The sequence below is a fragment of the Rhynchophorus ferrugineus genome, unplaced genomic scaffold (assembly GCF_030347505.1).
Source record: "Rhynchophorus ferrugineus isolate W39M unplaced genomic scaffold, kcgeb_rfMv2 rfM3, whole genome shotgun sequence".
Lineage (NCBI taxonomy): Eukaryota > Metazoa > Arthropoda > Insecta > Coleoptera > Curculionidae > Rhynchophorus > Rhynchophorus ferrugineus.
The window spans coordinates 59,851,852-59,877,844 of NW_027472582.1; the positions used below are offsets into that span (position 1 = coordinate 59,851,852).

Genomic DNA, 25,993 nt, shown 5'->3' on the forward strand with positions numbered 1-25,993 from the left:
CTGACGAAGAGGAATAAAAAGACGAAACAATATTTTGACAATTTTGTCTGTGGTAGGTCTTATCATTTAACATGTGATAGAGTAGAATCACTTCGTCAGATTTTACTGTATAGTATAAGAGCCATTTTTCTTTCAACTCTCAAATCGCAATCCAAACTGGGCCAATTGATAGCTCAAACGATTGATCTAAAATGATATCACAGTCTATTTTTTGCTTCCATTTCATAATTTTCGTCAACTCTCATCAACTTTTTTGGTTTACCACAATGGCATTTGTAAACTATATCAAAATCATCATCATTCTTTAAATGGTATTTTGTTGAATCATTCCATTCGAAAACTTCTAAATTACGAGAACAATATTCTATTTATAGTTTACATCAAAATTAAACAAAAGTCACAATAAAAAATTACGACTAATAACAAGTCAACATAAATTTAGAGGAACATATAATACTATCATATATTGTATACCATAAATTACAATAAATCTCACGTAACCAAAATAAAATCTAAGCTATTCCCTAAGCCTAATGAATATTTTCATTATATTATTATTTTCAATATTTATCTTACTAGACTTTATGTTAATTTTTTCGAAAACACTTGTTATCAATAGATTTTAATCAAATTCATAATACTAATAGACCAATAGATTATATCACATGACGAGAAATTAGTAGGTTAAGGTGATATTTCTAATACTGTATAAATAAAACATTATCAACTAAATACCGAAATATTAAATCGTGTAATTACACAATTTTAATATACAACATTTTAATAAATCTATCTGGTACGTGACTGATATATAAAACATTCTTAGCTTGATTGATATATGTTTTATTTAGATCAATCATTGCAATAATTGTATTTTTAACTCAAAAAAGTTTAAAAAGTTTAGTTTCGTTTAGTCTTAACAGTGATTATATGATAAACAAGATTTTATAAGAATTGTAATTTTATATGTATTTTCGAAAAGTTCTAATTATTTTTCAACTTTCCCTCGTATTTATTTAAAGTCATAAGCGTAAATATTTAAAAGCAAACATCACTTCCTTTGTTTGCATTAGTGTCACTTAAGTTATAGTACGCATATCAACTTCAAAATGATTGTGATAATCGATCAACTTGGAATCTTCAAAAGCATTATTTACTTGGTACATTTAATAATTAATTTATTTATATATACTTATCCATACTTTTGCAAAAATACTGAAACTATAGTTAACACTAATTTGATAGAAATTTCTCGTATTTTCCAAAGCTTGTCAATAAGTTTTTAATTAATTTTTAATATTCCATTGCTTTTACAATTATATTCTCTGAATATACCATACAATAAACTCGCTTATTCAATCAGCAAGTAGTTAAATTTTAATTAATTATTAGCTCTCCCAATATTTATCTGTTTTGGCGTGTACATATTTTAGAAAAACTCAAAATAGCGCCATATATACTGATGTTGCAACAGCTACGTGTATATAGAATCGGGATGATGACAATAATTAACAATCACAAAAATATTATATTTATGTAATGAGATCGGATCAATATATCTATTGGCAAAATATAAAATACATTTTTAACAATATATATATATATATATATATATATATATATATATATATTTACTACACTGGTTATTGGTTTGGAAAATATATCGGTTTGTTGAACAAATATCGTTTTTGATAGCTTTTCTATATTGAAAAAATATATAAATCTATTTCTATCCACAAATGTATCAACAATGCTAAAGCTTTTGCAAAAGAAACATTATTTTGTTCTGCGCGAACGATAACCCTAGATTTTTTGATCTATTGATACAGAGCCACACACCAGTTATACATGTTGAAATTTATAATTTATACTACAAATTAATGATTTTGCTGCTACTGTAAACCATATTTTAAAGGAATAGTGTATACGTTAGAATATTATATAATCGGTTTTCAAAATTCCAATTCAATAGACTTCGTTTTTGGTATATGTATGGAGGTAGCGTCATCAATACTATATCACGATATTTACATTCCATTAGCACTAGTAACAGCGTGCCAATGAATCTAAACACTAACTGAGTTTAATATTGAAAATTTTTGCTGTATACAACTAGTATAATATAAATAACTTTTAGTACTTTTTTGGGATGACATATTTTGTCCATAATTTTTTATTTTATTTAATGATCAATTATCTCAAAATTTATTTTTAGAAGTTGACTCTTTACTTGAACTTTACAACGGCCTTAAAGCATTTGTATTGACAATTGACACAAATATGACAAAAATATTATATAAAATCATGCTGCATTATATATATATATATATATATATATATATATATATATATATATAATTTTGCGCTGTAATTATATAATTAGTACAAAACATATAAGATGACATTATGTTAACATAGTCAACTTAGTTTATTCCGTGTTATCTTTTCTTTTCTAACATAACGTCTGGGGCGACATAGGATTTTATTTTATAGACAATAGGGTATTTAAAACATATGCCTTGAGATTTTCAATAACAAGGCTTTCCCAACCGACTTCAATCCTTTAACAATGCAATTGAAACAATACCACTTACAATGCACAACAATAGGAAACATTATCTGCGTGCAGCACACTGACATACACTTAATCGACGATACTGTAGTAAATCTAACACGTTGCTTCATATAAATTGTTAAATTCAATTGTCACATCACTAAATTCAAGGTTATATTGATTAATAGGCTTTCAAAGATCATGTTAAGTTAATATATTATAATTACTTTATCTTGAGCTGGTTTTTATTAAATGATCTGAATTGTGATTTATTTTAGCACGTTTTAAAAGCAGATATAATTAACGGATGTTTTATCTGTTTTAAACATTAGATCAAAAGTAAGCTATTGCAATGTTTTGGCTCTGTGTTTTGGGTCGTTTACGTCTGAAAGTGTCGATGTTGTGATAAGGTTGGGGAAAATCTTCGAAACAACTGTCCATAAAACTTTCTGTTTATAAAGGTTACGTTATTTGTTTATTCTATAGAAATTTAACACACTTTGGAAAATTAAGATTCCCAAAATTCTTATAATATTTTTCATTCTAATTTATGAAATCGGAAAAGGCAGCACAGGGTTATGGAAAGTTATAGTATTTATAGCGTCACAATGAGCGTGTACAACAGTAATGTGCGAAAAAGATTATGATCGAAACATAAAGGAGTTTCCGATATGATTGGAGCTCGTGCTCATGCCAAGGAAGCTGATTCAAAGCATTTGGTGGAACTAAAAAAGAATTGCTTATCATGAGCTGGTGATACTCTTCAAACCACTAATACGATTCTCCGCTATCAACAACTAATGCGAATGAAGCAGACGATTAAAACAAGCTACCAGAAGTTATATTAGTTACTGTTAAAATGTATTAAATGAACCTACCAAAATATACAACCTAATTTATTCAAAAACTTTACAAAACAACTTTACAAAATTATAAATACTACATCACTACAATTAAAATTAATTTAACTGACCAAATATTTAAAAATTTATCATAATTACCTTATTGCTAGAGAGGAGTAAGTAAGAAAGTTTGACTCGATACTATTATCAGACAAGCAAATAGGTTATACAAATCTATAAAGCAATACAGTTCAAATCCTAGATAATTAATAAGGATGATTAAAAACAAAAAGAATTGGTCAACTGAATGAATTTGGTTCCTTTGACTCTTCCTCTGGAGTTCTTATTATAGTCAGAAGTTATTGCTAAAGTTTTCATTCCAATTTCTTTCTCCCTCCAAGTTTCTATTTGGTTTTGGACTATCTTCTTATACAACGTGGGGCAAAAGTCCCACTACCATTTTGATATAACTTTCTTCAAAGAAAATATAAGTAAGTTTGGTTTTCACAAAAAGTTTATTTGGTCTTTATATTTTTTTCTCGTTATATTTGAAAAATTATATCGGCGATTTTTAAATGTTGATCGGGATTTGCTATGCAAGTTTAGGGTCTTTTTAAGGCACTTTTCATGACATCCTGCAACATGTGAGGCTGAATTTCATCAACTTCGTGCTGAATATTGTCTTTAAGACGTTGAATCGTTTGGGGCTTATTCACATAAACTTTTGATTTCAAAATAAACCCACAAGAAAATGTCTGGTGCTGTTAAATCTAAATCCTTCGTAGAAAAACGTCATTCATTAATTGAATTGTTGAACGAGCAATAGCACCATCTTGCTGAAACCACATTTCCTCTAGTCCTTCCTCATCCATTTCAGGCACAAGAAGATTTTGAATGATGTCTTGGTACCGTTCAGCAGTAACACTAAAGGCAACACCTTGGTCGTTTTTAAAAAAAAAATAGAGACCAATGATGATTCCAGCATGAATACCACATCATACAGTTGTTTTTAGTAGATGCATTCATGTTTCATGAATTAATTCAGGATTCTGTGTTCCTCAAAACCGACTATTCTGTTTATTGCGGTGGCCACTGCGAAGAAAACAGCTTTCATCGCTCATTATCAATCTAGACAAAAAATCTTCAATTTCACCAGACAGTCTTAGGGTTGCATTACTGTACTCAACTCGTGGATCAGGATTTCTCGGTGTCAATTTTTGGACTAATTGAATTTTGTTTTGACTCTGCAACACTATAGCGCACCAGAGCCACCTTTTCGAGTTACGAGAGGTCCATTGTCTTCCAGAAAGAGGCCTGTCTGCTGTCGAACCGTACTCTCGAAAATTTGCATGTAAACGATAAATTGTGGTTTTGTGAGGACGATTAGGATATTTTTAACGCAATTTCCGTTGAGTGGCTATAATGGAATGAAAGTAATAAATATCGTCACTATTTCTACTCATTCTTGTGGCATATATTCATCCATAATAAAATTCGGACATCTACACAACACAATGGTTGAAACGAAACTGAACTAAACATCTTAACTAAGACGGCGCGCATTCAAAATTTTTTTTTGGCAATACCCTACAAATAACGGCAAATTCCAAAAATTGTATTCATCCCTTATATTTTAGTTACGAATTCTATTTCTCTGGTTGCTTGTCATATCACTCACTCCTCATCTAGACGGACTATGACTTTTCAAGCTCCACCTTCCATGGAATTGTCTTGGATTATTCTTCAATTTCACGTTTATTTATTTCACGTCACTTTATTTTTCACGTCAAATGTTCTGGCTGTGTAGTTTAGTAGAAACACACGATTTTTAATTTTATTCTATTAGCATGATATAATATACGTTTCGTCTCTTTATAACATAAATTGTTATAATCTCTCGCTTTATTAATCAACAACCTTTAATATTCTACAATGACTTGATAACTCCCTACAAGAAAAGAATAAAAAGTCCTCAAAGAATAAAATTTAAAAAATTAAATTATATTTTATAATGCTAATTATCGTCTTGGATTGATAGTTCTCTTCTAAAAAACAAACACATTTTTATATCATCAGACATGTTAATCCCATTAATGTTTTGAACAATTGTACAACAAATCATATGATGATCTTTCAGAGTAACTTCAGCAAAGATTGTCGCAACCACAACCTATTCAACAACTTCGCCTTTAATAGACTAACACTAAAATTGATCACTGAAAACCACCAAGAAGCCAAGTTAAAAAAGAAAATATAGAATGTTGTGTTCAAAAATTATTATTCTATATAGGTTATAGCCATGTAATATTAACAATATTCACTTGCATCATATCGCACATCTGCAGACGAAGCAAGCTGAAAAATAAAACTGCAATAAAAACAACCGAGTGTATCATTTATAAATAACTGTCTAGCAACAATCATCTGCAAATTGTTGTTTATCTAATGAAATGGCAATGTCAGCATAGGTCAGAAAAACATATATTTATTATTTGGAACAAACTCATTTGCATCGAATACAGGGCGCGTCCACTTTTGGATAGAAAAAATGCGAAATTCAAAAGCCGGCATAATGATTTTAATACGATTTGGCTTGGCGTCAGGTGACGCGAGGACGAGCTCTTGAATTATGTAGTGGGCATTCTTGCACCATATTAATATATTGTTACATTATGTTTATGAATAATCAGGGTAGTACAAATAAGGTGCGTAACAGGCACACACCATTTTATATTGTGACGTTATTACAAAATACCAATTTAAGTGGATATAGATAAACCGCAATAACGCTAAACAAGACATCTTTAACAAAATCATTATTTGTTGTAATCATCACTTCTTATATCGGAAAATATCAACAAAGGAAAAAATGTTTTCTTCGAATTTCATTAGCATTCTGGTTAGTGCACATTCTAATATAACTCGATTGAAACCAAAACAATATTTATATTTTTAAGTATAGGTTAAATTGAATATAATTTAAATGCGTTTGAACATATATCCTTGTTCATTATTTACATGGAAAGTGTTCTTAACGATATAGTAACAGGTCAATTGAAAAGTCCCTGGCCTACCACAGTAAAACACATTTTTTGGAAAAGTTATTTTTTTTCATTCAACTTTTCCACCTTCAAGAGTGGTACACTGACTATAGCGACCCGAACTTTTCGATACCATTTTTGTAATACGATTTGTCCTTTGCTTCAAAATAGGCCTCAGTTTCGGCAATCACCTCTTTATTTGACGAATATTTCTTCCCAGCGAGCATTCTTTTGAGATCTGAGAACAAGATATAGTTGCTGGGAGCCAGATCTGGAGAATACGGTGTATGGGGAAGCAATTTGAAGCCCAATTCATGTATTTTTGCCATGGTTGTCAGTGACTTGTGACACGGTGAATTGTCTTGGTGAAGCAGCACTTGCTTTTCTTCAAATGCGGCGGATTTTCGGCGATCCGGTCCTCCAAATGGCCCCATAACCCTATGTAATAGTCGCTGTTGATGGTCCTTCCTTTTTCAAGGTAGTCAATGAAAATTATTCCATGCTCATTCCAAAATACAGACGTCATAACTTTGCCAGCCCACTGTTGCGTTTTCCCACGCTTTGGAGCGGGTTCATAGTATGCAGTCCACTCGGATGACTGTCGATTGGACTTCGGAGTGAAATGATAGAGCCATATTTCATCCATTGTCACATACCGACGAAAAAACTTGGGTTAATTACGCTTGAACATCTTCAAACACTGCTCCGAATCATCAACTCGTCGTTGATCAAAAGTGTGCTCGCACGGAAACCACTTTGCACAGAGCTTTCTTATACCCAAATATTCGTTAATGATGTGATGTACATGTTCACTTGATATCTCTAGAGTATCTGCTATTTCATTCAATTTCAATTTGCGGTCATTCAAAATCATTTTGTGGACTGTTTAAATGTTTTCGTCGGTAACAACCTCTTTTGGGCGTCACTGCGTTAACCGACTTCGGTGCTCATTTCACCAAGTCTAAACTTAGCATACCAATCCTTGATGGTTGATTTTCCTGGGGCAGTGTCCGGAAACTCGGCATCAAGCCAAGTTTTTGCTTCATCTGTATTTTTTCACTTCAAAAAGCAATATTTTATCAACACGGGAAATTCCTTTTTATCCATTCTTACACAATAACAAAAGTTGCTTCACTGAAAATGCTATAATTCACAAATTAGTGATCCGACAGCTGTCAAATTTATACACGCATCTTTTGAGGGTCATGGCTAACTAAAAAACATATGTATTTAATTCTATTAGCGCCATCTATGTGTCAGGCCGGTGACTTTTCAATTGAACTGTTAACAGGAATAAGTCAATAGTTGTTTTCGATGCTTTCTCTAGAATGATTTGTCTTTGATCTTAAAATAAGTCTCATTTTCGGCAACTACCTGTTTATTCATTTCCTAATTTCCATTCAAAGTATTTAAAAAGACAGCAGATTCAGAGGATGGTCTGGAGTGTACAGTAGGAAGGAATGCAAATGCAAATAGATTCCTTGGATTTAATCATCACCAATTTCATCGATGCTTCTGACACGACACATTATGTTAGTGAAACAGTACTTTTATATTATGAAGCTTTCCTTGAATTCGAAATTCCATCTATTCAATCTGCATAAATACGTATTATATATAATAGAAAGTCTTACATATCTAATCCAACAATATCAGGCATATACCAAAATAAGGATGTATTTCTGTTGTTTATCCACTAGAATATTATCACCAAACATTTTTATTCGTATTCTTTCATTGACTTGAGAGATTATTTTAAAATATTTGTTTAAATTTGCTCTCTCTCTCTCTATCTCTCTCCAAAATATTTTTCCTATGTCGGAAATATTATTTTGTTCTTCTATTTTACTTTTATGTTATATTGACATTTCTAACACCTAAATATTTCGACAATATCAACATAACCATCACGAAAAAATTAAATCGCTGTATAACAAGTTTACATGAAAAAATATAAAACAACCGTTAACAAAACATAACTACGTATTAATAGAATAACAATGCGAAGTTATATATTTACTTTATGTTTTTAAATGGGAATAAATCATCGTTAAAAAATAACACCTAGCTTGCTGTATTATTATTATTTTATGACTAGCAGATAGAACATCATAAAATATTGTGTAAGCTAATATATGGGTATGCGCCATATGCAACCAAATATTGACGAAGGTCGCATTCACCATTCTGTATAAAATGTATCACATTGAAGAACAAAAGACTGGAATTGATATCATATATATATTTACTAACAAAGTTCTCTATCAATCATTTCGGCAGTTATCCCCTCTTCATTTGATGAATATTGTTTTCCATGAATTTTTTAAGTTATGAGAAAGTCCAGAAGTTAAAAGTAGCACTTATTTTGGAGTGTTTTTTTTATTAACCTCTTATAATTTCAACAATCTGCCTGTGGGTAATAAGTATTTTTATCTGATTTGCGTTATATAGTATAACTATCCTGACATGTAGAAGATCGCATCAGTAAGTGATCTGCTGTACAATTTATAATCTAAAACTTATTCTAGATACTTTTCTAAAGTTTATCCTAACTTATTTTAAAGACTATTCTAACTTATTCTAGAGATTATTATATATCACTCTATATGTCTATTAATCAGTTCGTATAGTAGTATGCGTTTGAGCTTAAGAACTTCACTGTCATCGCGCACATTTAACTATTTGGCGAGTGCATTGGGATGCACTAATAGTCTTTCAGAGTACTTCGCACTAACACTTCGAATCACACTCGTTATAGGTTCTAAGGGGATATCGCACTGAATTAGTTTGTTGGAGACGTAATATGGGGCATCGACGATGACTAGCAACAGATTATTCTAGAACCTCTGGAGGATAGCTATATTAGATTTTCTAGTAGTACCCCACAGTTCAAAACCATAGGTCCAAATGGGCCTAAGTATTGACTTATACACCAAACCCTTGTTATCTAATGATAATTTAGTTTAGTTTAAGCCCAAGCTGTTTGCGTTTTGTCACTATATGTTTTTTCCAAGTCAAATGTCGATCAAAATGCATTCCCAGATATTTAACGCTTGCGGAGGTTCATAATTTTTCAATTTTACTTTTTTCCCTCAGTAAAATTTTGGATTGTGAAAATAAATTTGTTTTCAGTTAGCGGTGGCATGAACTCTCATCAATAATAATTAATTTTGGTTATGTTTTTATAAAACATGATGTATAAACTTAGAATAAATAAAATGAATAAAAATAACGTTGAATTTTTAATATTTCTATCGTCCAATATATGATGGTATATATCTATTGAAAACTGAAATAAATATTGAAAACCCTAGTAAATGTTATTACTAGGGACTACTACTTAATAAATTATTATGTAATAAACATGAAAGAATATCAATTAAAATGTTATATTACGATCTTGGATATAATTGATTGTCGCATACGAACAAATAAATAAGACCTTCGCTTATTGTATGTGTTTACAATACAAATCACACAACTGGCCTAGTTAATTAAAAAACAAATGTCAAATTGTTTCTAAACAATGCCTAATGCACTCGATACTGTCGCCTATCTACTATTATAGCGTCATAAATCAGTCTATAAATTAATGAGGCTTATTAAGTGCTACTACTCAAGTTTTGTGTCACACATTGAATTCATCTGATTTTAATTATTGCCGATAAATCGATATCTAAAATATCATATAAATTATGCGTCTACGCGACCTTCACAATTTAATGCAATAATACAATCATATTATAAAAATGTTTTTCTTAGAGGTTTAAAGTTTTTATTTTTAAAGGATTTTTAAGATTATCTAAAACAATACGCAAATAATGACGTTCATAGATCGTAAAAAGTAACTTATCTGGTATATAAGCAAACTTCAATTAAAGCATTGCGCGAACAATTTTGTAAACATTGTAAATGTAGTATGTGTAACACTGTTAAACAATTTGTCGTTGCTATAAGCAAAGCATATATTACCTATTTCCTTTTGCCTGCTATTACGAGTAAATAATAGTACGTATTGCAAAGGTATAAAATAATAGTGACAAGGGTCATTTTAAATTAAATTAAGATATTGTTATGACTAACTAGAACGTATAAATTGCAATCAATTAGAAACCCATATTATAAAAAGTGACCCTATCGACATATGATAAAGTCATCCCTTATCATTTAATCAGATATAGCACAGAAAAGTTCACTGTCTCTCATTTTTGGTCATCAAATTTTCCAAGTCCACCAATTTTAAGTGAAAAGTGTTGGCATATTTGAAGAAGCGTAACTGATTTGGCAGCCATATCGTATAAAAGGACAATATGATCCTCCTAAAATTCCGATAGTCGCGGGTTCGAATCCCACCAGGGTATGGTTGTATTGACTGGATCAAACTTGATAATTTTTGAGATGGTCTCGGAATTGGTGAAGATCTGCTCTGCAAGCGCACCCGTCTATGCGTATTAATGTAATTAATGTAATTGGTAGTCAGATCGAGCCAAGTTTGGTCAGTATGGCGAGCGCGAAAAAACTTCCCATCCAAGTGATTTCAATACTTCTTGAACTTATATGGCAATACTTAGTTTTATTGTACAATGTACACCTGTATATAATGCTGTAAAATCACTTTATCATTTCTCGACTTTCTAATTACCTATCATTCATTTTACGTAGTACGCATATTTTCATCTTATTTTGGATCTTTTCCATCGCTTGTACTGTTACCGCTACCAATTGTTTTTATGTCGGGTATTGATCCAATAATTCCTGTATTCTGAATCTTAAACTTTTTCGATCTACCAGTTTTGGTTTCATATCTTCTTATGGTTGGAGAATGGTCCGCGTAAACTGTGTAAGTGCGAGGTTAAACTCAATAGAATAAAATTACAACAAAAATAAAGCATAATACTACATAACAAGTCAATTGAAAAGTCCCCGGCTTGACATATAGGTAGCGCTACTACAATTAAATCCATATGTTTTTTACGTTAACTCTAGTTTAGTTTTAGTTTTAGCACTAACCCTCAAAATATACGTGTATAAATTTGACAGCTGTCGGATCATTAGTTTGTAAATTATAGCATTTTGAGTGGAGCAATTTTTATTATTGTGAAAAAAAAATGGATAAAAATGAATTTCGCGCGTTGATAAAATATTGATTTTTGAAGCGAAAATATCCAGTTGAAGCAAAAACTTGGATTGATGCCGAGTTTCCGGGCGCTGCCCCAAGAAAATCACCCATCAAGGATTGGTATGCTAAGTTTGGACCTGGTTAAATGAGCACCGAAGACGGTCAACGCAGTGGACGTCCAAAAGAGGTTGTTACCGACGAAAACATAAAAAATCCACAAAATGATTTTGAATGGCCGTAAATTGAAATTGAATGAAATATCAGACACTCTATAGATATCAATTGAACATCACGAATATTTGGATATGAGAAAGCTCTGTGCAAAGAGGTGCCGCGCGAGCTCACTTTTGGCCAAAAACAACGACGAGTTGATGATTCGGAGCAGTGCTTGAAGATAATCAAGCGTAATAAACCCCAGTTTTTGCATCGATATGTGACAATGGATGAAACATGGCTCCATTATTTCACTTCGAAATCCAATCGACAGTCATCCGAGTGGATTGCACACGATGAACCCGCTGCAAAGCGTATGAAAACGCAACAGTTGCCTGGCAAGTTTATGGCGTCTGTATTTTGTGATGCGCATTGAATAATTTTCATTGACTACCTTGAAAAAGAAAGGGCCATCAACAGCGACTATTACATAGCGTTATTGGACCGTTTGAAGGACGAAATTGCCGAAAAACGGCCGCATTTGAAGAACCAGAAAGTGCTGCTTCACCAAGACAATGCACCGTGTCACAAGTCAGTAAAAACGATAGCAAAAATCCATGAATTGGGCTTCGAATTGCTTCCTCATCCACCGTATTCTCCAGAGCTGGCCCCCAGCGATTATGACCTGCTCTCAGATCTCAAAAGAATGCTCGCTCTGTAGAAATTTGCCATAATATGAAGAATTTTGACCTGTTAATTATGGCTACTGAAATATGCAACAAAAACCGCGGAAATTAATTACCAAAACATTTGTTATAGAACAAATTCTTGTAAATGTAGTTAACTAAATTTGTGGAAATTCTCATCCATGTTATATGTAAAATAATTTCATTTAATATTTAATGTTCAATATGAAGTTAAATGAATTAATAATATGATGTTGTAGTCTATTTTCTGACCTCCATACGAATAGAATATATAATTATCATTGCCAAAATTGTAAAATGGTCTTATGAATTAGCGATTTCGTTCCAATTCACATTCCAAGTAATATTCGGCATGCTAATGCTAATTACGTTGCCGATTGCCAAATTCCATTATCTCTTATAGTTTCCGAGATATGGGCAATCGAAATTTTACACCTTAGGCTCTGTTTCTAACTTGAGCCAAAATTGTAAAATGGTCTTATGAATTAGCGATTTCGTTCTAAATCACATTACAAGTAATATTCGGCATGCTAATTGCGTTGTCGATTACCAAATTGCATTATCTCTTATAGTTTCCGACATATGGACTATCGAAATTTTACAATTTTGGCTCTGTTTCTAACTTGGGCCAAAATTGTAAAATGGTCTTATGAATTGTCAAAGTAACGATTCAAACGATGATTTGATTAATTTAATGACTAATTTTCAAAATACATAATTTGTAAAACTTAGAAATAATTAGTTATCAAAATGGTACTTAAGATAAGGTTGTTTTAAAGATTGAATGACTTTCCAACAATACTGATACTTTTTTCATAATGTTCGTATAGTATCCTAGATATATAAGGGTAATGCGATTATCTTGTTATACTAAAGTGTTTCGTTTATATTCAAAAGCTCTAGCAACATGAATACTGAATTTTTGAATATGTTGAGTGGTATATGTCAATTCAGACAGTATTAAAGAGGAATTAGATTTCACTCCACGAAACTGGAACTATATTACAATTTTAAACAAAAAATACATCCATGCCACAGCAGGATTCGAACCCGCGACTATCGCAATAGTTGGAGGGCCGTCCTGTCGCCTTGACCATGGCACCAACGAAGCCAGTCATTACAGTAAGTGTTATAGATCGAATACCGAACGAACTTTTTGAAATGGCAATTGAAAATAGTAAAATACATCTCGGAGATGCTTCAATATAATTTTTAGCCAAGTTTGGGATGCTTAGAAATATAGCTGGGTCCTTTCGTATCTAAAATAAAAAACAATAAAATGGTTATGTATATAGAAACCGCATGGGTGATAAAGGATTTGTTAATAAGAAAAAGTAATATTTAAAGCTATTTTCAGGACATCAGCCTTACTGCGGAATTTTTAATGCTATAAAAAAATACCTATTTTATTGCTGTAGAACTGTTAGAGATTTTGACTATTATTTATGAGCATTAAACTCAAAAACGGTCCTCAAGAACTCTAATTGGAATATGAATATATGAAACTAATAATCGAAATAACTAATACAAAGTTTTGACAATTCATTATCATATTAGTTTCATGTGTGCAAATTATGTAATTAGTTTCATTTTTACTGCTGCATATTTTCATTAATTCGTTTATGTATTCAAATACTCTTAATTTATTTTTATCTATATTTCTCACTAAATATATATATATATATATATATATATATATATATATATATATTGCAAAAACAATAAGTACACCAGGTTGATTAAAAGAATAATCTTTAATCTTTAATTTGCCTTCCATGGATTAGGTTTATCTACTGCTTTCTACTTTGTTTGAACTCCCATGTTGGAACTAGTAACTCTTTAAGAAATGTGAAATTAAAGTTCTCTGAAGCTATATTATAATAATTTATTAAGTAGTTAATATTCTTCACAGTATATATTTACATAGTCACATACTCATTTACATATCCACAACATAAGTCTTGATGCACAAATTAACTTATGTACTACTTGCAATATTTGATTACTGCTTTATTAAGAAATATATTTAATAAAAAAACCTGAGGTAAATCAAGAATTAATATCACTAAAATTTACAAAAACATCTTAATAGATTTACTATCAATAGATCAATTATCATCAGTCCGTAAGTAAGAACAGTTTTTCTTAAATGCTCTCTGTACATCAAAAAGCTGATTTCGAACTTCGAAATATCTTGTAAACAAAGGAGACAGACGATTCTTGTTATATTCGTATTGTGTTAATCTATATTGAGATGAATATTTCGCAAATGTCGAGTTTTTTACACAGCTGTATATACCTTCCGATAAGGTTGATACATTAATATGATCTCTCTGCAAAAAATGTAAAACATAATTTTACGTGATCATACTATTCTTAGTCGTTTTTTTATCCAAACTTGTCGTAACTCTTTAATATTTCCAAAAAAAGGAAATGACTGAAAATAACAGAAAATATTTAATAATAATATAATGTTTAATACAGTTTTTTTATTTTATTATTTAATTATTACATTATTAATAGTCGTTTCCGTCTAACCTATAATTTGTCTTTATGATAACTTAAATCTAGGTATATAATTAGGAGGACCTATCGACCCTATCTCAGTCTCTGGTGAAGTAATGTTTATACATGTCACTGCTATATTTTTTATTATATGCACCTCACTACACAACACTACACAAGATCAGATGGTTTGATTGTTTTGAGTCTGTGTCCTGTTCTGGTGGTAACCAAAAGCTGCAATATTTCAATATTCTCATGAGAATGGAGTCTTTCCTCATGCCCCCTAGCAATTCTCTTGATTTCTTTACTGACTGTGGGTATCTGAAGGTCTCGATGTAGGTAGTCAGTTCTGTAGTATTTCGGGGCTTCCACAATACCTCTCAGGACTTTGTTCTGAAAAATTTGTATATTATTTATGTTACTCTTTGCGGAACATCCCCATAATTGAACTCCATATGGCCATATAGGTTTCAGTATTTTCTTATATAATAGCAATTTATTATGTACTGATAATTGCGATTTTCTTCCCATTAGCCAGTACATTTTCCTATATTTCAATTTCAGTTCTTTTCTTTTCTTCGTTATATGTTCCTTCCAACGAAGTTTTGCATCAAGATTCATTCCGGGATATTTAGCGTTGTTGCTATATGGAATGGTAGTATTCTTTAATGTTATTGGTTCTTGTACGGTTTGTTTATAGGTGAACTGCACATGTACAGATTTACTTTCATTAATTCTTATTTTCCAAGCTTGTGTCCAATTATTTATATTGTCACTTGCCTGTTCTAATTTTCGTGAGGCTTCTTCACTATTGTCTGCGACAGCTATAATCGCAGTATCATCATCTGTACATCAAATGTAGCCATCGTAATATTCTCTATTTGTGGTATATCACAAGTGTAGAGTATATAAAGCATTGGTCCCAGTACACTTCCTTGTGGTACACCTCCTTTTTTGACACAAAAACTTTAAATCTTAGGCATAAATATTCTTCCTCGATATAGGCTTTAACCATGCTTTCTTCCATAAAAATTCCTAAATCCGATTCTTCGCTAATCCGATAAATATTTAAAGGAAATATTCTCTGAAACTAGTCTGCTAATACTGCGTTAGTTTTGAAATATTGTATATATCGAATTTATCTTTGATATATTAATCGTTGTGCTAAATTTATTTTTAATACAGATAGTCAAGTCAATTAAATAATATCGCTTACTGACTTATCGTCATCGTATTAACACTCAATCCAGTTAGAACACCCACCGGCTTAGCCAAGTGATTTTGTTTAAAAATCTATATGCCCACCTGTTAAATTTATTATGCGAATAAAGTCGATCGAAAAGGTAATTCCAAAAGCAAGTGGGCGTTAGGATCTAACGAAATACGTGTTTCGATTTTGTTCTACTCTCCAATATTTCTTTCTCTCTCTCTCTATCTCAAATCTCACGATATAATTATGGGAGTGAGTTTTTTAAACGGTTTTACCGGAAAACAAAAAAATGTTTAGTCATTACGAGCTATCAGGTTGCTAAGTCGGCGTTGATTAGGCAGGGATTTTTTTAAGCTAAAACTAATTTGTTTTTTACAGCACGGTGGCAAGCTCGATATGGTAATTTCGAGGAAATTAAAAAGGCGCGTATGCGTAACACAACGAGAAAGTTCAGTTCGATAAGCTAGAAAGTTTTTTATGGTTCATCCCATGTTAATAGATATTATAAAATATTTTTAAAAAACTGGCTTCAAAAAATTAATTAGGAGCTAAGCAAAAAAATAATAGAACTTAAATTTTTAACACAAAAAATACGTTTTAAAATAAAACACGTACATAATAATCGTTGTAATAATGAAATAAAAATAAACAGAAACCTTATTTAACCTATTTAATATACGTATTTTATATTTTACTATATACACACAATTTTGCTTAAACCTATTGACCTATTTACAATATATTGTGACTATTGTAGTAGTTAAAATAATAGTTTTGACTACTACCAACTGATCGGTTTTAAGTCGGTACCGAACTCAAAAAATACAAATATAATATATTTTTTGTCATATACAAAAAATTAATTCACGAACAAAACAAATCTAATTTGTTGCTCGTACTGACTTCAAAATGATCAGTTCATAATAGTTAAAATAATATTGTAAATAGATAAATTGGTTTAGGTAGGTATTAAGTTAAATTGTGTGTATAAAATAGAATATAAAATAGGTGTAGTAGACAAGTTTTTGTTTATTTTTATTTACTTATTACAACGATTATTAGACAAACATGTTATTTTAGAAAGTTTTTTGTGTGATAAAAATCTTTTAAGTTTGATTATATTTTACTTTTTAATGAGTTCTCTTGTATATATTTTGACGTCTGTTCAATTTACTTATCTAATATTTTATTCATCACACATTTTTGACTTGCTCATTGCATCGTCCTCTTATCAAGTAAACATTACTAATATTTCTTACAATATTTAATTTTCAGAAGTACATAAAACGAGTTTAGACGCAAAATGTAAATATGCAAATAAAAAAATTCCACTCTATTTGCTAAGTTAATCATTTCGTTGAATATATAAATAAAATAAAAGTTTTAACAACAAATTAAGTTAAACAGAAATGACATAAAAATATATCAAGTAAAACATATATTTTTTGTAAATATGTAAAAATCTCGATAATTGATTGATGCCATTTTTTCTATCGATTGAGATAGATACAGTACTCTGTATATACTCTGTTCGTATTTTAATTTAAAATAAATTAAGGAAGAGGAATATCGCAATATAGTTACAATGTAATTTCAACTAGCATACCATTTGCATGGTTCAATACCCCCATACTGAAGACATTGATCAAAGATTTACCCGCCCAAGACAGCTTATATGTATAACAAATTCCTTTGTCAGTATTGATTGTGTTTCTTCCACCAATTGGCAATGTTTCTACTCATTGTTTCTATAATGCCCATAGTATAGAGACTATCGAGTAGTTTTCTAAGCTTCCTTATTATCATGTTCCAATAACTTTACTTCAGTCTTCATTTGATGACCGTACACCCTGAACTCAGATTTGATCTGTGCAGTTACAGAAACACACATTTAATTGTCTTAAAACTGTTATTATTTCAGTAATAAGAAATGGTAATTTGTTGAATCAATTAGTATACAAACAATACTGTAAAATAATGAGGAGCTCGTAATAATATAAACATTCATCACCACTCGAAATCAAACGCAAAACCGATCTCGCCCCCTGAGAGTGTTTCAATGATCAGTAGTGTCCCAGTCGCGTGACGTAATATATAATCTATCCAAAGTATCTGTGAACCTACGTTATCTCAATTTATGATGTCAATGCGGTGCAATGTTGATATGGCATATAACAAAATCCTTGTTTAAATAAAATAATGAAACAAAAATATTATCAAATATATATAGTTTATTTTAACATTATAGTACATATAATGCATATATTATCGAATAATTTAAAGTACATTTAATTATACAGCCACAATAATTTTTTGGTTATAGTTGTTTTATTATATTTACATTGAACTCTTTTCCACACCACCCATGAGGTAAAGTTCTAGGCGCGTTTTTTTATGTAGTGATATCCTCCCGGAGGCCTAATCTAACTAATTAACAATTATATATCATACTAATATATTTTACTTTCATTAGAGATCATATTTACTTTTTTACGTTTAGTTCTTGTTTCCTTCGATGGGTGTTTCTTTGTCCAGTTATATTGATATCACTGTATTTTTTATTTGAAAATCTCCCTGTCTTGGAAATTGTCAGCATTTAGTCATAGTCGTACATTCAGAAAGGTTAATTAAGCTGTTAATTTCCAATCAATCATTTTTTCACAATTTCATTTTTTGTCAGTTTCTTCTTCAATGTGCTTGATCGAGATCATCCAAACCGAAGATCTTATGAACCGTTGCTTTTTCCAGCACAAATAAATGTATATGTTATTACAATTAAAACCTAATCAAATCCTATTCCAATATTTATCTTTTTTCATCAACTTTTATTGTCTTAGCACTATTTTTAGTATCATCTTGCCATGAGTAACTCAATGTCCCATTCTGAAATATCCATGTCTCATCTAAATATACAAATTGAAATAATAAGTAGTCCTTGATTTTATTATATACTTTATGAAAAATGAATCCTAGTAATGAAATCAAAGAATACACTCTAAACACAGTCACATATGGAAAAAAATCAGCGCTTTATTTGGCAATAAGATGTTTAAAGGAAATTGGTTTACAAAACACTACAAATTGGTGTAATAGCTCTAAGGTATCTATGGATTCTCTCGATACAGTTTTCTCTGAAAATATTGTACTAAATAATGTTAATATTGAATAACCTACTAACTGTTTTTATACATTGTATATACTTGATCCCTGATGGAGTTAAAAAGAAGCTGATCTTGATTCGTCACCCGTTTCGTATGAGAACCTTTTTTTTTTCGGTGAATCCGAGATGATATTTTTCATGCTTTGAGATATTTTAATAAATAATTAGAGAGACAATTAAGAGCTTAAAATATTTTAATGAAAGCTGCAGCAACTTGATATTTGACAGCAAAAATGCTTACCTACGAATTTTGTGACAACAGTTCCCTCAATCTGGTTCCAGTTAGAAATAACTTATTAGAGACGCAATCTATTCTATCAGGCATGGTTATTTTTTATCAGAGTAATAATAAGCTGCGATTTGATATTATTTATCAAAACAAGCAAAGCGTTAAAACAACGTTTACCAATTTATTACCTGTATTTATTATAACTAATATTTTGAAGAATTTTGCGGACATTCGTTTACATGTTCGAAAGTACCAGACAGCATTGTATCTGTTCTTAACTGGAATAAAATGTGAAGAAAAATATTGTTTAATTCTAAAACGATTTTACAGATTACGACAGTCAATACATTAAATATTCTGATGACGTATTTTTATAGATACTTCGGATGGACCATATATAACTTAAAGCTCTGTAATTCAGTATAATTGAGATTAAAAGATTGTAAGTATTTAGTTTCAACTGATGGCGATTAATCAATCTGCACTAAACTTTGTATCTTACAAAAATTCTTTCACGAGACCGTAAAGGAGGATAATAATTTGTGATAATTTAGGATAATTTTTAATAATACCACCGATTTCTGAACTTCAATCAAACAGATGCCAGAGGATTAGAGGCAGCATAGCATAATTATAACGAGTTGCTTTTGTTAAAAAAAAATTGTCGATCCTTTTATTATATTTCTATATAGTCTTAAACCTATCTGAACGAAGAGAACATCAAAATGACCAATTATTGTTCTATAATGGTGTTTTTTTGCGACGAAATATATTGAACGCAACTTGTTTAATTATGCAATTATATCATAATTAATTGTACGTATTTAAACAAAACCTGCTTTATTTATTTAAAAATTATTACTTGAAAAGGTTATTATATATCTTGATACAACTTCATTTGAGAAGCTGAAATTGATGACCGGTTCAGCTTAACCAAACTAGTTCAATTATGAGTTATAGAACGTGTATAATTTAAAACTAAACTTTTAATTTACCTGAAAGCTATATCATTTCGACGGAAATTTGGCTTTTGTTTTAACGACTGTCTTTACAGTATTGTGTAACATAAATGAAATCTTTATGCTCGTCATATCACGCCACCAAACACCAAACTGATTTCTTTTGAGAGTTCGAGAACTAACATTAAGATAGACAAAGAAGTTACATGAGTAGAACTGTTAGTACTAAAATTGTAGGTAAAATTCAACATTTGAATATATTCAGCTAATAATATTAAAGAGCGACTTAGAAGTCACTTATTAGATGATTTCAGTTCAGCTTGCACGCTGCTAACACTAATGAAATATCAATATAATATCTAAGTTATTTAGCATCTACTTTCATCTATTCCATATCAATATCATTTAAACAAATGCATGCATGATATTAATATAATTATCACTACAAAAATGTATATATCTGATCACAAAAACAAAAACGAGAGTTTTCAATTCATCTAGTAGTAGTTGCTTTTGTTAATATATATCCCAGTCTCATTAATAACTGTTAGTACTAAAATTGTAGGTAAAATTCAGCATTTGAATATATTCAGCTAATAATATTAAAGAGCGACTTAGAAGTCACTTATTAGATGATTTCAGTTCAGCTTGCACGATGCTAACACTAATGAAATATCACTATAATATCTAAGTTATTTAGCATCTATTTTCATCTATTCCAAATTAATTTCATTTAAGCAAATGCATGCATGGTATTATTATAATTATCACTACAAAAATGTATATATCTGATCACAAAAACAAAAACGAGAGTTTTCAATTCATCTAGTAGTAGTTGCTTTTGTTAATAAATATCCCAGTCTCATTAATATTTTGTTGAGTCCCTCAATATTATTACTACTTCTAACAGTGTTTAAACATGATCAACCTGATGTTAAACATGAATTATTTCTGGTATGACACAGTGTAATAAGTAGATTCCCTTCACGTGAGACATTCTGGTGAAACCACGTTAGTCATTATTATTCTGAATATGTTTAAGACATAATATTGCACGGCGCAAATAGAACAGAATTTTATCAATGTTATCGCAAATCCCCCTGTAAATAAAATTATTTTAGGAAGCCGGAATTGTAACGAATTTTTGGTACACGTCCTGATATGTGGGTTAATGATGCTGGAAGTGATGAGTGTATTTTAATCGTTTCTTGACTAAACTAAAGGAGTCTGTATTACAAAATGGGTAAGAGCGCCAGCAAGTTGAAGAAGAGAGGCAGTTTGAACAGTAAGTAATATTCTTACAATAGTTATTGTTTTTAATATGTTTTGTCTATGTACGTTTGGGGAAAAATCAATATCGTTATTAACGTCTAAAAATTCGCATATCTTCATATATAAGCATATTACTCGTTTACTCAATCAAAACTAATGGCAGATTGAAATTTCAAATTCTAGAAGGTAATTCTCATTATACATTTTTCTTACATCAAAACAGCGGAAGTGCAGTGCAGGCTCATCGACAGTTGTGTGGTGTTTTGTGGTGATAAATGCTTAGAGCGAAAACTAGTGAAAGAATAGGTTTGATCAGTTTTAAACTATTCACATAATATTGGATCCTATAAAAAGCCCAATGCCTAGCTTCCGCATGAATTAACAGTGAAATCGTGTCATTTTTAATCGACTGGTAAAGAACATATGTAAAATAATAATGTGATAAAAAGGCCGTGGGCCAACTGAATGAAGTTTCACAGACTGTTGCAAAGGCTGTTCGAGTTTTCGTCAAGTGTTTAGATTCGAAAGTAATATTTCATTACAGCTGTTTGAATCCAAGAAAAGCACCTGGCTGTGACTTAAACCAGATCATATTGGAATATATACCAAGAAAATACCAAGGTAATTATTAAACTCACCAACTTGATTAATGTGACATTCCTATGAAGGCAAGTCCCGAATGTTTTCTGAAGATATTATGAATTCTAAAGCTTTTTTGTTTCGTTTTATGAACAAATATTCAACAATTCACCTGATGTTAACGAAGCAATATGCTACTTTATACTCGTAGATCTCAGACATAATGTTTAAAGTTAAATAAAGACAGGCTGTAAGCTATACTGTAAGGTAGACTTATGTTTCTTACATTTGCTGATGACCCTGTGATACTATGAGAGACAATAGTGAAGAAGCAACCAGAAAACTGGTTGTAAGTAATAATACAAACAAGTAGACTCGGGCATCGAAAATAAAAGTCAAAACGATAAATCACTGCATATTGAGTTCACCTATAGCACCGTTCATATACCAATAAATATAAATAACAGTAGCATAACAGTAACAAATATAAATAACATTAATAAGTACCTGGGGACAACTAAAAGGAAAGAAAGTTGTAGATTTCTTAAATATTATTTTTAGTCCTAGAGTATTCATCATAAATAAATTAATCCTCTTGTTCAGTTGGACTTCTCCCTTCTTAAATCCTAACAGCCGCCGTTAAAGATATTGACATAAAGATTATCGAGTATATCTCTCGGTTTTATATGTGCTTTATTTCATCTTTCAAACAGAACAACTGAAAACAGTTTAAACAATGTAACCCAAAAACTGAAAAGGGAAATACTGGAAATTAAAAACAAAACCATAAATGAATATATGAGAAATTTCATAGAACAGATTAACAGATAAAGAAACTGATTACTCACTCTGAAAAGCCACAAAATATATAAAGCGCTGCTGTCTATACAGTCCACCTATAAGAGACCTATATGGAAATTGGGCACGTGACAATCACCATTGAGTAAGAGACAATGAAGCATTTCCTGAATATCTAGAAAGGACTTTCAAACCAAACGAAACTAATACTGAACATAATTTCCCGGAGATAGAAGCTGACAATTCGATGATTGAATTAGTCACGTCGAAAGAGCTAACCAAAGTTATTAAAACTGACATTAAACCCAGAAAATCACCAGGCTACGATTTAATAACAGGAAAATTATTGCAAAAACTACCAAGAAAGGGAATTATAAGGCACACCATCTTGAGCAATACAGCATTTAGATTAAAACATGTCCCAAGTATTTGGAAGATGGCGGAAATTATAATGATCCCAAAACCTGGGAAGTCACCAAAAGATATCAAAGCCTATAGACCTATATCACTGCTGCCAGTAATATCTAAAGTTTTTGAAAAACTCCTGTTGAAAAGAATAAAACCGATCATAGAGTGAAAAAAACTAATACCAACACACCAGTTTGAGTTTATTACCAAGCACTCAACAATTGACCAGGTCCACAGAATAACAGATGTTATTGAAAAAGCCTACGAAAGTTAGCTATATTCTTAGATGTAGCACAGGCCTACTATAAGGTCTAGCATGAAGGCCTTGTTCATAAACCACAGAATCTGCTACCAAAACAACACACCGAACTATTAAAATTGTACATTACAACCAGAATGTTTAGAGTCAAACACTAAAAGAAATGTTTAGAGTCCTACAGTAAAAGAAGCTAAAGCGGGTGTACCACAAGGAAATGTACTGGGACCAATGCTTTATCTACTCTACACTTGTTATATACTATAAATGGAGAATATTACAATGACTACATTTGCTGATGATACTGCCATTATAGCTGTCGAAAACAATAGTGAAGAAGCCTCACGAAAATTACAACAGGCAAGTGATAATATAAATAATTGGACACAAGCTTGGAAAATAAGAATTAATGAAGGTAAATCTGTGCACGTGCAGTTCGCCTATAAACAGACCGTACAAGCACCAATAACATTAAATAATACTATCATTCCATATAGCAACAACGCTAAATATCTCGGAATGAATCTTGATGCAAAACTGCGTTGGAAGGAACATATAAAGAAGAAAAGAAAACAATTGGAATTGAAATATAGGAAAATGTACTGGCTAATTGGAAGAAAACCACAATTATCAGTACATAATAAATTGCTATTATATAAGGAAATATTGAAACCCATACGGACATACGGAGTTCAATCATCGGAATGCTCTGCAAAGAGTAACATAAATAAAATACAAATTTTTCAGAACAAAGTCCTGAGAGGTATTGTGGGCGCACCCAAATACTATAGGACTGCTTAACTACATCGAGCTTTGGGAAAAGATTCCATTCTCATGAGAATATTGAAATATTTCAGCTTTTGGATACCACCAGAACAGGACACAGACTCAAAAGAATCAAACCATCTGACCTTGTGTAGTGTTGTTTTGTGAGGTGCATATATTAAACAATTCCGCAGTGACATGTATAAACATTATTTCACCAGACTGAGAAAGTGCCGATAGGTCCTCCTAGTTATATACCTAGATTTAAGTTATCACAAAGATCATCACACATTTTAATGTAATCAACCACACCGTTCATATCCAATAAATATACATAACACTATTATCTCTTACAGTAATAACGCTAGGGATATGTACTTAGGGATAAATCTTGATGCAAAACTTTCGGCCAGAAATTTCAGAAGATTTAGCTTTATTAAAAAGGAGGAAAAAGGTCATACACTAAAACGGCACATATATTATTGATTAGTGTTTAAAATTTATATGAATAAATTTGTTTTGAAAAAAAAGCAAATTACTTTTTCCCCAACACACCATTTATTTGTTCAGAATAATTATATTATCTATGATTATCTATTTTAAGGAGATATTAACACCCTTAATAATGTACTTCCGTCATAAATATTTAAATAATTAAAATTTAAATATTAATTAACGTTAATAAACTAAGTACAGTTTCATTCCACAGTAGAACAATGAAATAAAATTTGTAATAGGATATGGATTTAGACGTCATGGCGAAACAAGGTTACATATTTAAACATATATGCAAGAACAACATATGTGAGCTGAATTTCATCCGTATAATTAATTGGTGTTCATCATTTTTTGCAGTTTCCTTCCTGTGCGGAAAAAAACTGTATTTTCTAACAAGAATAATTGAGTATCATGAACTAATTCAACAAAAATTTAAAAATTATTCCACGGGGGTTGCTATTTATAATTTCAAGTATTTTTCATTTTGATCATTATACATCTATATGTTTGAAACAATATTCGTAATACTTTTTACGCTCTGGTTGAAGTATACTCAACAGATTTTTGAATGTATCAACGGCTTCCTCATATGTCGAAAAATATCGATATATCAAGATTTTTAAACATTTCGAGAATAAAATATATCAGAGAATAAAAAATATCAGTATATTTCAATATTAAAAAATTGATATTTTTAACGATATAATTTTAGAAAGTCGAAAACATCGATCTTTCTTCGGAATGTTTTAAAAAATATCTATATATCGGCCAAAAATATCGATATATTTTTAGCATTTCTCACTTGGTGAGCGCGGTGAATGCGGTGGTACGAATTTTTTGACAATTATTGATATGAATTGGGATATTGATTTTGGACAATACGAGAAAAATGTTGAAAAATCTTAGGCACTGCAATCTTAACAACATTTTAAACGATT

At 30.8% G+C, this 25,993-nt stretch overlaps 1 protein-coding gene across 4 annotated transcripts in view; it reads left to right on the top strand.

The window, feature by feature from the left end:
- LOC143193038 (breast cancer anti-estrogen resistance protein 3 homolog) overlaps positions 1 to 25,993 on the top strand; it is a 262,731-nt gene that overhangs the window by 55,875 nt on the left and 180,863 nt on the right. Inside the window, exon 2 of one of the 4 annotated variants that reach the window (XM_076398962.1) lies at positions 21,601 to 21,764. The exons of the other annotated variants lie outside the window; for them this stretch is intronic. Within the exon in view, the coding sequence (XP_076255077.1) occupies positions 21,719 to 21,764 (46 nt within the window). The 5' untranslated portion in view covers positions 21,601 to 21,718. The remainder of the gene's footprint in view (positions 1 to 21,600; positions 21,765 to 25,993) is intronic. 4 annotated transcript variants of the gene reach the window in all.